Raw genomic sequence first — 16,536 nt, forward strand, 5'->3', positions numbered from 1 at the left:
TCAGCATTCTCTAGCTAGTATATTTATGCTCAACCCCTATGTATCTTAGCCGTTTCCTGTTTGAACTTTTAGCATTTATTTTCTTTCTTATGTTTTCATTTCTGTCTAGCATGCCACCAAAAACCTTCGGTAAAAGAGAACTGACTTTTTTCTTTAAAAGTACAGACTACTTCCTTTTGTTCAATAGCTTCAGCATAACTATCTTCACTAGCAGTGCGACAGCTCCTAACCTCTTCATGGGTCTTGTAAAAAACTGTTTGTGCATGACTGGTTTGGCAACAACAGCAGAAAAATAATATTTTGTGATCGGTTTATCATCGATTGTACTTGGCACTATATGATCACATCTGATTTTACACACTATGCACTATGACTGATCTTTTTCACTGTATCACATACGTTTTTGGTCTTACTTTTACTTCTCTCTCTCTTTTTCTGTCAGTCCTTGATGACCACTTTTTTCACTGCTGTCTATTTGTCGCCTGCTACCATCCCTATCTGTGAATTCATCGTCTCTACTCATCATTTAATAAATTATTCTGCTAACTTTCTGGAACTTATACTCTCTCTGTCATCAATAATGTTTTTGTCAGATTAATTCGCTATATTGTGCGATTTGACGGCATTTAAAACATGACAATTTAATCTAGCTGTAATTGGTCTTAATGTAGAAAACCTAATTGGTTAAAAACCTTTTGTTACCCCAATCTTAAATAATCTTGGCACAATGTTTAGGTCATCACAAACTTCCTTAAACTCCTTAACAGGCTCAAGATTGCATTTACATGATGTGTTGACAATAGCCAAAAATCTCAGTCTCTTCAGCTCAGCACAACTTGTGGGGCAGTCTCCAACTGCCCCACAAGTTTAGCCCCACCTTAGTTTTTGTAAATCTTCATTTTTTCAAATTGAACTGTGACTTTGCTAACTACTCTCAACTCTCTACCATCAGCACCTTCAAATATTGTCTAAGAGTGCTCTGAGTTTATGTCTGATCTCTCAAGTGTTGTTATTTGGTTACTAATCAAACTCCAGTTGTAGTCCCACAGGATAAATTCAAGGTTTTTATTTTAACTTTCAAACACTGCACAGGTTTTTTGTCTAGTACAACACCAACGACTGACTTTTTATAATAAAGACCAATACTATATATTTTTCTAGACCTGGAAACTTAACACATCTGTATGTTCCGCTATCCGTACGACAATTACAGTATCGGTACTTAAAAAGGCATCTCCACTATTCCTGGAGCTACCGTGCATTTTTCCACTATTTTCTCTCGCTTCTCATAGAAACTGCATCTTTGATCACTAAGACCTTCTTTGCTACTTATCATTCATCCATACTGTGTATACATTGCTAATTATTAATACTGGTGCCTTATACTTTACTGAAATTCTCCCTACTGCCTTCTCATTTATTGTATCACCCATAAATACGGTTACAACTACATGTACCTCCTTGTCTTCCGCTGCTGCATTCACAGTTCTCATTGTATGCGTCATGCGTTACTACCATGCCTCTCTGCGTCTCACAGTTTGATACTTATCTATGCAGTCTTAGTATATATGACTTTGCTTTTTTGCAAAAGGCCCGGTAATAGCAGTGCAAACCTTCATGTGATAGTCGCTATGTTTACAACTGTAGCAGTCTTTTGCTCCACCATTTTTACTTTTTATTCCTTGTTCCATATCTAGAAACATTTTTTGTTATTACAATATCCACAGCTTATTTTACTGTGTCTTGAACTCATTTTTGTAGAACGTTGACTGTCAAAATCATATTTACTATTGTTTTCCCTTTTGTAATATTATTCATTACTTCTTTTCTTTGTCATGTTGTCTATCCTGTATTAATTGCCCTTTCAGATGCAGCTCTATTATTTTGTGCTCTAATGAGTCTATCTAAGCTAATTGTCATTTCACAAGCTCACATGGTCTATATTAATATATTCCTTGTTAAACTTGTGTTTGTCAACAACTCTCTGCTGACTTTTCTGTGTCTTAACTAATGTCTTAACTATTACCCTCAACAATTACGCTAACTCTTCTGTTATCCCCGTCATTGGCGATGTCAACGTATTTACTTAAATTTTAAACAATACCTAAAAGTTTTGGAATTGCATTTATCAACTGCCTAACAAGCAGAAACAATTATTGCCATTTTTACACAAATATTTTCCTTTACACCATGAAATGTCGGTAAATTTTTCAATGCTTTGCCATTAAATCAAACTAAATCAAACCCTGCATCTGCATCTTTTAAAGCTTTTTTCACTTTGACCAATTGCCTCAACAACTGTACTTTTAATTTGACTTTATTACATATAATAGATAATCTATTACTACGTAGATCTTCATAGATTTTTCTATATATTGCGCTCTCAATAGCCAAACTCATCTCATCATCAAATCTCTGATGATCTATCGCCAAACTCCAAAATCGCCAACTTCCAAACTCGAACTTTATGCCTCATTACTTCTTGCCCGCTATTTATCTAACACCACCTCTTTTTTTTATTCTTTCCTTCCTTTATCTTTCTATAAGTTAATTAATATATAAGAACACCTGATCTTCTCTTTATTGACGTCTAATCCTGCGCAAGCATCTAACCTGCACCACAATTTCACCTGCACCAACAGCTCACCTCAAGTACATCAGCCCACTTAAAATAGGGTTCCAACAATTTTCTTTTCAAACTACAAGGACCTCTATATATTTTGACTTTCAACCACCAAAATAGAGTTTTGTCAATTGTGCCCTAATATAAAAAATACACAACTTGAGTGTTCAATTAAAAAGAATTACAAGTGAGAGAGAGCTTTGTTCTCTCTTTATACTGGAACACCTTGCTTGCTCTTTCTTAATATGTAACCCTGCACCGACAGGTCATGAGGTGACCTTCATTACCTCATGACCTTCACTACACCTTACCTACATCTGCGCATTTTAAGAAGGGTACAAAAATCATTACTTTTTTGAACTACAAGTATTTTGATTTTGTTTCTTGTAGAAAACATACAGTTTTGTCAACTGCCCCTTGTTGTGAAAGGCTATATGATTTGTGTGTTCACTTACAAAAAACTAAAGAAGCAAGAGAGTTGTTCCTTTTTTTGCATTGTTGTACTTATTCTTTATAAATTTAAAGGTATAAATGTAGCCTGAGCTCTAATAAATTGAATAATACATTTATGATAATAGACGAATATAATTTTTTTTGCGAATATGCGAGTCATTTGTTACTGGCTCTCAAGAGAAATTCTGTTTCTCTAACGAGTCATTTTTATGTTCTTGTCAATGCTACTACGTTTTTATAGTTTATCATTAACACTCGCACATCTGTTTAGCATTCTACAACTAAAAATATTAAGAATCAACACAGTGTCAACATGCCTTCAGTTTAGTGAATTTGTTCCTAAGTGGTTTTAGCAAGTAAATTTTAGATGCCATATCGCTCTACAATCCTGCCTTCATGCATGTTGTTTAACTTGTAAAAGCTTATTCAAAAATGTTAAGTAACAAAACCTTAAAAACCATTATTATCCCGGAGATGATGATTTTCATGTTTTGATATCTACTCATTATTTTCAGGTCTCGGTAGATGGAGAAAAGACTTTTGCTGAAATTTGTGTTGGTAGTGAGTACTCTGAGTTGATGCTGGTTCCAATGAATTCTGTTGGCTTTGGACAACAATCTGCCAAATACTACATTCCGGCAAAAAATGAAGGTAAGGATTAGCAAATAAATTAGTTTAGAAACAAATGCAATTTTCCATTGATCGCTTGTATAATATTTTGATGTAATTTGTATTAAAGTCATTATATTCGAGAAGTATTTGGTCTGATAGGAAGCATTTTGCTGCTTAGAGATGACTTGCACAAATCTTTTGTAGGTTTTATCAGAATGTATATATATCAGAATGTATATATATCAGAATATATATATATCAGAATATATATTTATCAGAATATATATATATATCAGAATGTATATATATCAGAATATATATATATCAGAGTATATATTTATCAGAATATATATCAGAATATATATTTATCAGAATATATATTTATATTCTTCTACCTATTGCGATTGCTTTTGATGTTCGAGTCGATCTGACTGTCAGGATGTTTCAAGGTTAAAACCAACAAAAATTAATCTCGGTTAAAATGCTCAGAAATAAAATATGTGTGAAATGATGCCACTAGCTGTTATCGTTGCAATAGTTAATATCTGCTATTGCGTTCATGTTGCAGCATTACTTTTCTCTATTCCATTGATCTATTTGCAACTATAGACGTCATAATCGCGCTTTCGCTTGATCTGATCGTTTTAATGGCGATCAAGATTGATTGATTTTAATCTTGAAACATCTTGGCAATCAGATCACTTCAATATTAAAAGCCATCTCAAATAATACAAAAATACTGATACTTTTTGATAAAATTTACTAAAGTTTTGTTGCAAATTCATTTTTAAATGCAATCGCAGTACTGGTTTACACCTAAACGTACAAGAAAATTTTAATTATTGGATATTTTGCTATGAATTGCTAAATCTTTAAATCTCTTATATATAAATCACAGTGTTTGTCTTTTTATCTGTCATCTCTATGTCCAGTTATAAGGATTAGTCTAGCAATGAAAAATATGATTTGATCTCAGTACCCCCAGGTTTTCAAACAGGCGATCTAAACCACTACACTACAAACATTCCACTGCCGTCAGCAAGAGATGATTGTGATTACACTAATTAAATTGGTTAAAATACTCACATTTGAAGCGCTTGGGGTTTATAACTAGCACAGTTTATCGTTACGCGTAACGTAACAATTATTAAGCTGGCTTAAAACATCACACTGTTGTTTTAGTAAAGATTTAGGCTACTAGCTTACGAGGTAAGTTTTTCAAATTTATTAGGTAATCAATTTATTACTCATACAAGGCCAAGCATGCAGCTAGTCTTACCATATTTTAACAATCTATTATTTTATGACCAACTAGCTGGGCTTTCCGGCGTTGCCCGGGTATTAAACATCAGTTTATAAATAATGAGAAGTGATGAGATTTGCTCACCACTTGCTGGCAGGCAACTCTCCAGCAAGTGGCAGGCCATTGCCAAGTGGTCTGGCACATTACCAAAGGAAAATTCCACTAACCTAGTTAGTAAGCTTCAAATGCCAGTAGGCAAAGACTTAGCATCAGTATTGTTGCCCAGTTAGGCTATTCTAATAATAGCTATAGCCGGAATGCAGACAGACATACGACACACGGACATACTTTGAGAAATATATATATAGATGATGACTAAATCCGTAATATACAACATTTTTTAACATTGCAGAAGTAGAATTCCCTGCATGCGACATATCAGCATTATACTACGAGACAAGTGATTTGCTGCTGGTGGCCTGGCCCAATGTGCCACCAAAATTTAACATCACAGTTTTCTGGTGCGAGATAGACATGGATGACAACTGTCTAGATCAGGTATTGTCTTTAGTGTTGTTTTATGAAACCAAATGTATAAGGCCAGAAAAGTGACCAAAGATCTGTCTGTTGCCGCTTTTCCCTTGATGCGAATTTACATTTTAGAATGAAGTTAAGTTCAAAGCTGTTTTGTGTCCAGCAATCAAACGCTTCTATATTATTTTAAATAATCTAATTTTGCTCTTTCTTTCTGCTGTTTAAACGGCTCATTTTTGTGAGTTGAACATTGAATCATAAGATGTGTTCTTATTGCTATAGTATGAAGGGTAGCACAAATCCTAGCATCAGAAAACCTTTGTAAATTTTATTTTGTGGTTAATACTAATAATAATTTAATTTTGTGGTCAATGTCATACAATACAGTTGCTTTTATGGTTTTAACTCACATTTTTATGACAGGAAATTTATTGGAGCAATGTTGGCAATGAAACAGAGATCAGATTTGAAGGATGGAAAGAACAGATTGATAAGAAATCACAGTTCAAGTATGGATTGAGTACAAGTTTAGACAATCAACGTTCTTCTGGGATTATTTGGGCTTCCTGCATCAACCAAATAGAAAAAGGTATTGTACTAGTTTAAGCATTCTAGATAGTTGGATGCACACTGATGGTTTTATTAGTCATTTAATTGTACCCGAATCAAAATGACAGACAGGCAAGCAAAATAATGATTTCTGCATGGCTGCATGATAAAAATTGAATGATAACCCGAATTCAATAATGCGTAGAAAAGGATAGCAATTTACACATCCTTACAATTATTAGGCAGATACAAAGATATAATAAATCATAATAATAATAATAATAATACAGTTTCTTATATCTATGGGCAGATAAGTATCCTCCAATACTGAACAATGAATACAACATAGTAATATGAACAATAGAAGCACTGTATATTAGTAAAAAGGTCAATTCTCAGCCCGGGTCTGGTTGACATGAATTCCGACAACTCCATGAAGTCTGACAATTTTATGTAGTCAGACAACTCTACGTAGTCTGACAACTTAATGTAGTCCGACGACTCTATGTAGTCTGACAACTCCATGTAGTCTGACAACTCCACGTAGTCTGACAACTCCATGTAGTCAGACACTCCATGCAGTCTGACAACTCCATGCAGTCTGACAACTCCATGAAGTCTGACAACTCCAAGTAGTCTGACAACTCCACGGAGTCTGACAACTCCATGAAGTCCGACAACTTCATGTAGTTCGGCGACCAATCCGACGACTAGTGTCATGAAAAGTTGAGCCCTATCAGTTTGCTTTTGATTGAGCCTGACTACTCATGCTGAGGCAAATACAGTATGCCATAAGCCCTGATAAGAAATAAGCTTATTTTTATTGGAAATGTACTGACTTGCTACTAATGTTTATCTTACAATTTACAAACAGATGTAGCTTAAAGGATAATGTTGGTCTTATTATATAAGCCATAGTAATGCAACCAACTGATCGAATACTGTAGGGAATAAGCATAATAAAAAATATAAAAATTAACTAGCTAGTTAGTTAATACCACTACTAACTAGCTAGTTAGTTAATACCATTACTAACTAGCTAGTTGATAAAATACCACTCACCGCATAGCAATTCAGGTACTCCATATCCCCTTCAAGTGAAGCAATAAGATTGCCTCTCTCGGTAGTAATGCAAGCAATGACTAAGCAGTTTTTAGTTTAGGTACACCTTATCTTGGCCCGCATCTTTACTTACTAGCGTAAATGAAGTTGACCGACTCCTTTACTGCACCACACCAACTTTCATGATAACCTGCAATTGAAGTTAATAAGTTTACACAGTAGACTCTCCTACAACATAAATAATCCGTTTAGAAAACATGTGCGTTATATAGGGATTTTACGTTATATATACAGTAACATACATGTAAATTGCCAAATCTGTTGTAAGATCTTCCCAAACTCACTCTTTTGGCCTTTCCAAAGAGAAAAAACTAAACTTTTTGATTTTAAAGACTGTTCACTAACTTTAGTATTAATGGTCTGTATCAACAACGCTTTTAATATTTCTTATTAATTTTATTCCATTTATGGTTCATGATTACGGTAGTTTTACAATAAGTTAAGGAGAGAGCACATCTTCAACATCAATTTATGTCAGTTCTTTTTATTTTTCAGTCAGCATTATGTATTCTGCAAAAGAAAAATATTACAAAATATTTGTTATCTAGAGTAAACTTAAAAAAAATGTAGCTTTACTATATGTATTAAGAGCGGTATCTGTCTGACCATCCATCTACCTATCACCAGAGTTTGAGGTTCGGATAAAAATCGCTTTCAATGAGACCAAATTCAGCTTGGTGTATCGACACTCTAACACCTGCACTAATAGATCACCTTGAAGTACTTCAGAATCATTCCGTGGCTACTTATTTTCTGTGCATTGTCAACATACTTGACGATTTCTGATGCCGAACTAGATTGCCAATGTACTAGATTGTATAACAGAATAATACCCTATACATATGTCATTTCTTCTTTCTCCTCTCCGCAAAAGAAATTAATATTTCGAGGGCTAACTCCAAGATTCTCGTTATGCAAATCAGATTGAGAATTTGCACCGACTTGGCACTTTATGTTATATAAAATTCTTTACGTAGTACAAAGCAAAAAATTTACATAAATTATTTATGTTATATAAAATTTACATTACAGGAGTTATAGGAGCATTGACTATATTTGCAGATATACATGTATTAATTACGGTCAAATAAACACAGAGAAAGTGAAAGATGCTTCTGTTTTTTCTCTGTGTTTGCTCTCGGTTTATATGCTTTTGACTGATCAGGCTTCACCCTTTAGGGTGAAGCCTGATCAGTCAGAAGGCTTCATCAGTCAGATCAGTCGATCTGACTAATCAGCCTTTACAGATGTTAGCGTGTCTGCTAACGTCTGTATGTTTGTTTCAGCTGAAACAATTACTCAATAATAATGATGATATCCTAGTGATAATAATAAATGTTATACTGTAGGCTTTTGCCATACAAAATTAATTTAATCCGGTGTTGGCATCGTAAAGCAAAAATCTCGTATGGAGAAGGTATAGAAACTTTAAGTAATTATCTAATGCAAACACTCCCTAGTAAAACCATCAACATTTTATATACGTATTGTACATATTAAATATGCATTAAAATCAGGATTTTTAATACTGTACACATTAAATATGTATATGATTTAATATGTACTGTATCAAAAATACCATGCGTACTTTTAATACACATTAAATTGCATATTAATACGTAGTTTTAATGCATATTTTTAATACGTATTTAAATTGTCTTCAAATTGCATAAAGAAAATGAGCATAATCGCCCGTAAGCCACATTTCTTGTTTTTTGTTCACTTTCCTAAAATTTGATTGAATAATCTTGTGAACTACTCTGTCAAATACATACATGTAACAATTATGTACAAATTTTTCTCTTCCATCTTCACTTAAAATTTGTTAGCCACAATGGAAGGTTAATAAATTTTGAACTTGTATCATGTGCCAAAAGGTCCTGCACCAGAAATTGTCCCACCAATAAAGTCTTGCGGTAGAACAACTCATTCTGCCGGAATTCACCTTAGCTAAGGCGATGTCTAGTCATCACTGAGTATGCTGACTATTAGAATACAATGTGTAATAAGGGTTTCTGTCATTTTAGAACTGCTGCCGGCAACGCTAACAGTGAACCTTCAAGGACTGGAAGCCATAATTACCATAAATCAAGAGTGCTATTTAGAAAGCCGAATGGCAGAATGGTATACCGTAAAATCATGCAGATACGATCATCTGAGGGAAGATTGTGTTAGCGATGATGATGAAAATGCAGGTAATCATAGGAAAACTGATAATATGTGTGTACTAACCTTTTGCTATTCATGCTGTTCGTCACTTTTGATTATATTTTTTATTCTAAAACTAGCAACAGTCTTACCTTTTCTACTAAAGATGAGTCTTGAAAATTTTGTCAATGCTGTTTTAAATAATGTCTTTACTCACTAAAATTGTTACAATTCATGTTACAATATGTACTGGTACCCTGGCAGCATCATTCTCATCGTGAGAGATCTTCAGGTCTGCTAATAAAGTAAAGAGAATAAGTATATGAAAAGTAATTGTAAATTCCCAGTAGAAATGTGAAATTCCCTGTGAAATGTAGTAGCACAGGAGGTAGTATGTTAGGTGGTGAACATAAATGGTGTGGGATCGAATCCCATAAAATGCAATTGTTTTTTCACCCTTTCAACAGTGGTTTCAGACAGTTGGTGGTACGAACAGGCTCAGCTATCATTATAGTAAAGACTAGAGTGCCCTGGCAGTTCAGTAACAACTAAGTCTAGTGCGCTGTGAGAGAACGTCATGTGTAAGAAGTATGTTCACAACTATTCCAAAGCACAGCATGGATGATTGAGTGGTGCGCATGGTAGCATGCTTGGCTGCTAAATTGAATGTCTGAGTTCTATTCCCGTGTGATGCTTTCTTTTTTTCAACGCCCAACTGTGGCTTTGGGCAGACGGAGAGATGGATGGCCACAGCTTTGTTATAGTGAAGCTTATGTTAAAGACTGTGCAAAGTTTTAAAACTCAACGTAGAATTTTAACAGACAGCAGGGTTTATCCAAAGCTCTTAAAGTTACACCCAAAGGTTTATGCATCTATCCATGTGGCAATATGCTCCTGCTACGTGAACATGCTCTGACGAAAGGCAATTTTTGAACTGCTAAAACTCTCCATGTCTTAAAAATTTGTGTGTTATCGATTGACTCTAGCGTGTAGAGAACTACTTCGGCAGCCGAAAGTTTAAAGTTAAAAAATTTATTCAGCATTTTTCTCTGATCTATTCTTAAAAAAAATCATGTATTATCAACATGCATAAAGATTTTAGCTATGAATTGTATTTATATCGTAAATCACTCTACTTTTGTAGAAATATATCAAGTAAAAACAGATCCATGCAATTTAGTCGTGAGCATTGCTCTGAAGAAGAACTCTGCCCTGTATGCTTTTTGGGTTATCTCCCACGCCAAAGATTTTACAACTGCATCAAAAGTGCTGATCAAAAGTACCGATCGCAAAGGTATTACCTTTTACTATATATTATCTTAGTCAAAATAATAAATAACATTATATTGTATTATATGTCATTACATCATTGTGTGGTACTGTATTTTATTATTGTAACAGAAGATGATTATGTTGCATAAGCTAGCACATGTGAATGGGAGTGGTCATCAAGATATATAAATAAATGATTAAATGTAATCAAAAATTAAAAATCAATCAGACGTGGTCGGTTGACTGCAACAGCTTGCTTGAGTTGCTTGCAGTTACTATGAGTCAGTTGCTGGCAGTTTATGATAGTTTATGAGTTGCCCATGTTTATGATACTACTGATTTTGTCTTACAGCACTGACTTGGGAGATAGCGCTGGCAGTTTTATTGTCCCTCCTTATGGTAGTTTGCATCACATTGAGTGTCGTCTATTGTAAAAGGTAAGAACTTCACGGCTCATCACAAATTTTCCTTAAAATAAAAGCCTAATAAAACTGGTAATATGGGTTTTTATTCTTTGTACCATGATAAATTATTTTATAAATTAAATTATATGTGTAATAAATGAGCCAATTTTTGTAGTTAGTTTATGTTTAATGTTTAATAAATCAAATATAATTATTTTTAAATGCACAAAATGCGAACACACAAATTGTATAAAGTGTTGATAGAGTTTTACCTAATTATGATGAGGACATTTAAACCTTGAACTTATCAGACTGTCATAAAATGACAGTACCTTATTTGCTTATAGTACATGACTAACTGAACGCCCGGCATTGCTCGAGTATTAAAAAGGTCTTTGCACAGAAACTTTATTGTTATTTAACATATAACAACAGTACCATTCTAACTTTTAAACTTCATACCATGAGAAAAGTGTTCTGTGAAGTTCAAATAAATTAAGAGAAAAAATAATATAACTGTAAAGGTGCTTAAACCAGGGTTGGAAAATTATTCCCGGTGCAGTAAATACCACCGGTATTTACTGGTATTTGCCGGTATTTACCATACTGAAAAAAAGGTGTTAAGTGTGAAAAAGTGAGATAAAGTATAAATATTTCAGTTTTCCAAAAAGAAACAAGCTATCGTTTGCCTAATTGAATATATTAATAATTTATTGATATATAAAATAATTTTATAACTTTATTTTTAGTAAAAATATGCATATATTGTAATATATATAATGCGCAATAGACATTCACGGGGAAACATTAATTTTTTAATTACATATAACTAGTGAAACACACAACTTCTAATATTGAACTAACTCAGATGAAAAAAATAATGTAAGAAAATGATAATTGTTTGATGATTATACAGATAATATTCTATAGTCTCTTTCTCACCAATCTATATCATAGAACTATGAAGTTGTCTGTGTCTGAATTTTTAATTTTAACTGGCCTTGAATAAGTGATATTTCATTTCCTCAGAAATGAAACTGGCCTATTGTGTAAAACATATCAGCATTTCTAACTGACCCAAGACAATTATTACATTGTCTTGGAAATAGCTAAATGTAATGAGCAGAATGTAGCATAAGTATGTTCACTCACTAATAAAGTCTCAGCTCAAGAAGAACTCACAGACTATGGTTCAATCTATCTAACTTAATGATCTACTTAGAATATTACTCAAAATTGTACCCCGACAAGTATTTTCCAACAACGGCTCATTCCTAGTAGCAATAAACTGTATGCATGAACCAAATTGTTGGCAGTCACCAAAAATATTTAACTAATCTATATATATAAACCTCAAAGTCCCAGGCCTGATACTCCCCCCAAAAGGCCCATTAGGCTCTGCCCAAAATCACGTTTTAGGGGTGGCTTTCAGACCATGGGGCACTGTCAGTGAATTGCTAGTTTAGGGGGAGGGGGGGGGGTTTCACAGCCAAGCCAGTGAAAGGGCCTGTGAAAACTAATTTTATAGCTTCTGAATCATATTAGATGTTTAGCGGGGCATGGAACTTGAGCCCCCTTAGGGAACTCCCAATGTTTAGGGGGTGTATTACAAATTGACCAACCAGGTGATTGGGGAGTACAATATCCTAGTCTGGGCCTAACCAGGTGGGTGTTTCTTTCAGAGTATCAGCCCTGGGCTCAAAGTTTGTGTGTGTGTGTGTGCGTGCGTGCGTGCGTGCGTGCGTGCGTGCGTGTGTGTGTGTGTGTGCGTATATGTTCTTTGGTGTGTCCGGCTATAGCTATAAAGTTATTGCAATGATGAATCCATATCGCAGAAGATTTGATTCCAGGACACCCCTTTCGCCACGCACATGTGTTACTAATTGAGCTACACAAGATTGATGGATTCTTTGGGTGATATATGTCACTATGTGGGTGAAAATACGCTACCGCTCTCCGGTACGGCGCAACGTTATTCTATGTATTAGTAAGAGTCGTAGATAACTAGCTTACTTAAAATATCTATTGGCAATGTACCAGGCTAATGGCAAGTAGAAGGCAACTACATTATAAGCTGGTTTTAAATGCCCGTACAACGCTGGGCATTCCGCTAGTTCTAAATATAATTCTTTTTTTTTACTTTATTGCACTGATTACTACTTTTGCCCACTTATTTGCGGATTTTGCCGCTGTCCTAAAAAAGCGTTTTTCCCACCCAAAATGCCAACCCTGGTGTGAATGTGAAATAATAAGCAAGTAATGGCTAAGTTAAGTCTGTTTTGCTATGATTACATAAAAAAATGATTGGGTAATGATACAATTAATACGAACTGAGAAAACAAAATAAAAATCATGAATATATTGAATTAGTGATAATAACGATTGCATAGAGGTGTAGATAAAAAAGGTTATTGTTCCAGCAGAAACTATCCATCAAAATTTTGAATACAACTTTGCTGGTACTTTTAGATACTGATATAAACGTAAACGTGAGATGCTGGCCTATCATTGTTTGATACGTTGTCTGACCGAATAGAGAGATAATGTAGAGACAATTCATACTAAAGATAATACAATTGTCTACATAAAAGTATTTAGCCTTTACAGATTTAGCAATCAAACCTTAGGAAAAACCGGAAGTAGGAATGTAAAGGCACATTTGAAATTAAAACAGAACATTTGAAAATTACAAATTAAAGAAATAGGTAAGGAATAATGGTAAAAAAATCTTTAAACAATTTCTTAAAGAAAAACCAACGCAAAAGGTAATTTCAATTAATAATAAAAGTCACATGTTTAGTTTGTGCAATCATGATAAAGATAGATAAAGAGTTGAGAATGCTAAGAATGATGTAGTCTAGTGGTTACGCGTGTTGATTAGTCGACTTGTGATCTGAATGTAGTGAGTTCAAATCCTCAGAGAAATGGAGTTTTCCTTTCTAAAGGTTTATTGCTACGTCTGGACAGACAGATGACAGACCAACCCTAAGATTTATATATAGATGTACATGTAATGATTGTGTAAAATATTACTTTGCTGGCTTTGTGTTATTCATTTTAATATGTTACCTTGATCTGTTTAGTCAATTAAATTTATTAAGATTATTTTTCATTTGTTAATTATTGTTTTTCATTTTGCAGCACAGCTTTGTACAACAAAAATGAAAATTACTTTAAATACTCAGATGTCTTTGATATAGACAAAGAAAGAAGGTGCAGAAGTTGAGGCATGTACAGCTCGTCCTGCCTCCTAAAATTCTGATAGAGACAGATAGCTCTTCAACTAGTGGTGAGGAAGAAGCAGAGACTAACCCATTCGCTTATGCTCAGTACGCAATGCCTGGACGGCCACTCAAGGTAACTCAGGTCATGACCTTGCGAAAAGAATTCTTTATATACTTTTGCTTCATTTGCTTTTGTAAACGTTAACCGCACTAATAGACATCAGTAACTAAAGATTATGATATAAGGTAGGCTGCTGAGTGACTCATCAAATTCCCTTGATGAATTTTATACGAGTTTTTATCAAACCCTTTAGAACATGACACCATAAGTTAATGCTATTACAAAAGTAGGTATTTGGTTAGATTGCTTCTATTAATTATTGGTGAGGATGTGAGTTATATGCTTGGAGTCTTCTTAGGGAGTATTGGTACAGAGTGTTGAAGTGAGGTAGTCATATGTGCTTAGCAAGAACTATGGACAATAAATATTTACAGAAATGAACATCTGTGAGAACGGATGCAGAATTTACACAGTATAACCATTAAGATCTACAAAAACAAATGCTGTGTTTACATTTAGTATTTTTATTGCTTTATTGGTAATAATTTCATTTCAAACAGAAACGTTTTGCTAGTTACACCATATAAGAATCATAAAAAAGCAACAATTACTCCTTCAAATAAATGGTTTAACATTGACAATTAAAAGTTAACTATTTATTGATTTGTTGTGCTGTAAACCTATTTACAGACCTATAGATTCACTCGAACTGAATCACTCATGAGAAAACACTATTTTTTCTATATAAGGTAAGAAATGTAAGCAGCAATGTCCTACTTCACAAGTAGGCTATGTCCTGCTTGACAAGGTTTAGTGGACATAGCAAATGGTGCTGATGAAAACTTACATTTTCTGTTAATAACACGCCGAATTATTTGGTAGTAGAGTGCATGAAAGTGTAGGCTAGATAATTAACAGTTTATTTATTTGAGCAATTTTTGTTTGTAAAACTTACGTATATATAAATCTCATTGTTTGTCTTTTTGTTAAAACCTGTGTCCAGTCATAACAATTAAAGTCTAGCAATGAAAAATCCCCGCTGCACTGGATTTGAGCTCGGGACCTCCAAATCTAGAGGCAGCAAACTTAAGCATTAAGTTACACGGTCTACAATGGATGCATTAGATAAATAGTCATTACATTGGTTAAAATGCTCACGCTTAAAAACGCTTGCTTGGGGTTAGTAACTAACACTGTTAACCGTTATGTGTAATGATTGTTAAGCTGACCCAAAATGCAGGTATTGTTTTAGTCAAGATCTATCTAGCTTTTTAGGTAAATTATTCAAATTCATTAGGTATTATGAAACCTATACCCTGACATTGCATGGGTAATTATTCTATTACCCATGCAACACCGGGCATTCAGCTAGTATATATATACTAGTTATCAAAATTAGTGGTACTTATCTTTGCAGCTACTGTCAGTTTCATGACCTGTTTTGCCAATCATCAGGCTGTTACTAAAGTTCAAGATGGTGGCTAATTTTAAGTTTAAAACAATTTTATTATTAATAGTTTCATATTGCAATGCAATAATCATCAAATAAAATTGCTAACACTTGACATGTCTTTTATATAGATGGTAATGGAACTACTTGAAAAGCATTTAGCTTTTACAGATTCACCGAAACCAGAAATATGGGTGTAATGGCCCTTTTTTAAATTAAAATGGCACATTACAAAATAGGTAATGTTAAAAGAGAATTGGCTTTAAAAAAAATTTAAATAACAAACATAGAAGGTAATATTTATTAATAATAAAAACTGCATATTTTGCATGTGCAATTGTGAAAAGAATGTACCGTATATGGTAAGAGTGATAGGAATTATAAGAATGGTTTAGCCTTGTAGTTACGCGCTTGTTAGGGGTTTTGCAATTTGAACGTAGCGAGTTCAAATCCACTATGAAGGCGATTTTTCGTTGCTAAAACTTTATCACTATAACTTGACAAATGAACTAAAGACAGGCAAACATTGAGATTCATATTGTAGTAAATTTTTGCGCTTGCCTCTCGCTAATATAGCGAATTACGGCACTCGCAATCACTACTAAGTGGTTTCTGGTTACAAGTTGTCTTATACTGAATGAGTATTAGCTCTCATGCACAACTGTAATCGTTGCAAGCAAGATGACTGGCGAATGATGAGTATGGCTCTTTATTATGCAAGCTAAAGCTGCACAGAGATGAATTACTGTTCAAATAATTCACAAATGTCCATATATAGTAATCCACAAATGTCCATATGTAGTCTCGTCGCTTGTAGACAGTATCTGGTGCTCTGTACTCT

General features: G+C 34.0%; 1 protein-coding gene across 5 annotated transcripts in view; it reads left to right on the forward strand.

Annotated features, from left to right (window-relative positions):
• LOC137393268 (uncharacterized) overlaps positions 1-16,536 on the forward strand; it is a 63,662-nt gene that overhangs the window by 44,185 nt on the left and 2,941 nt on the right. For all 5 annotated transcript variants that reach the window (XM_068079738.1, XM_068079740.1, XM_068079739.1 and 2 more), the window contains 7 exons: positions 3,592-3,727; positions 5,344-5,489; positions 5,889-6,054; positions 9,164-9,331; positions 10,429-10,578; positions 10,909-10,993; positions 14,161-14,317. In XM_068079738.1, coding sequence (XP_067935839.1) covers positions 3,592-3,727; positions 5,344-5,489; positions 5,889-6,054; positions 9,164-9,331; positions 10,429-10,578; positions 10,909-10,993; positions 14,161-14,317 — 1,008 coding nt within the window. The remainder of the gene's footprint in view (positions 1-3,591; positions 3,728-5,343; positions 5,490-5,888; positions 6,055-9,163; positions 9,332-10,428; positions 10,579-10,908; positions 10,994-14,160; positions 14,318-16,536) is intronic.

Source organism: Watersipora subatra, chromosome 4, assembly GCF_963576615.1.
Source record: "Watersipora subatra chromosome 4, tzWatSuba1.1, whole genome shotgun sequence".
Taxonomy (NCBI): Eukaryota; Metazoa; Bryozoa; class Gymnolaemata; order Cheilostomatida; family Watersiporidae; genus Watersipora; species Watersipora subatra.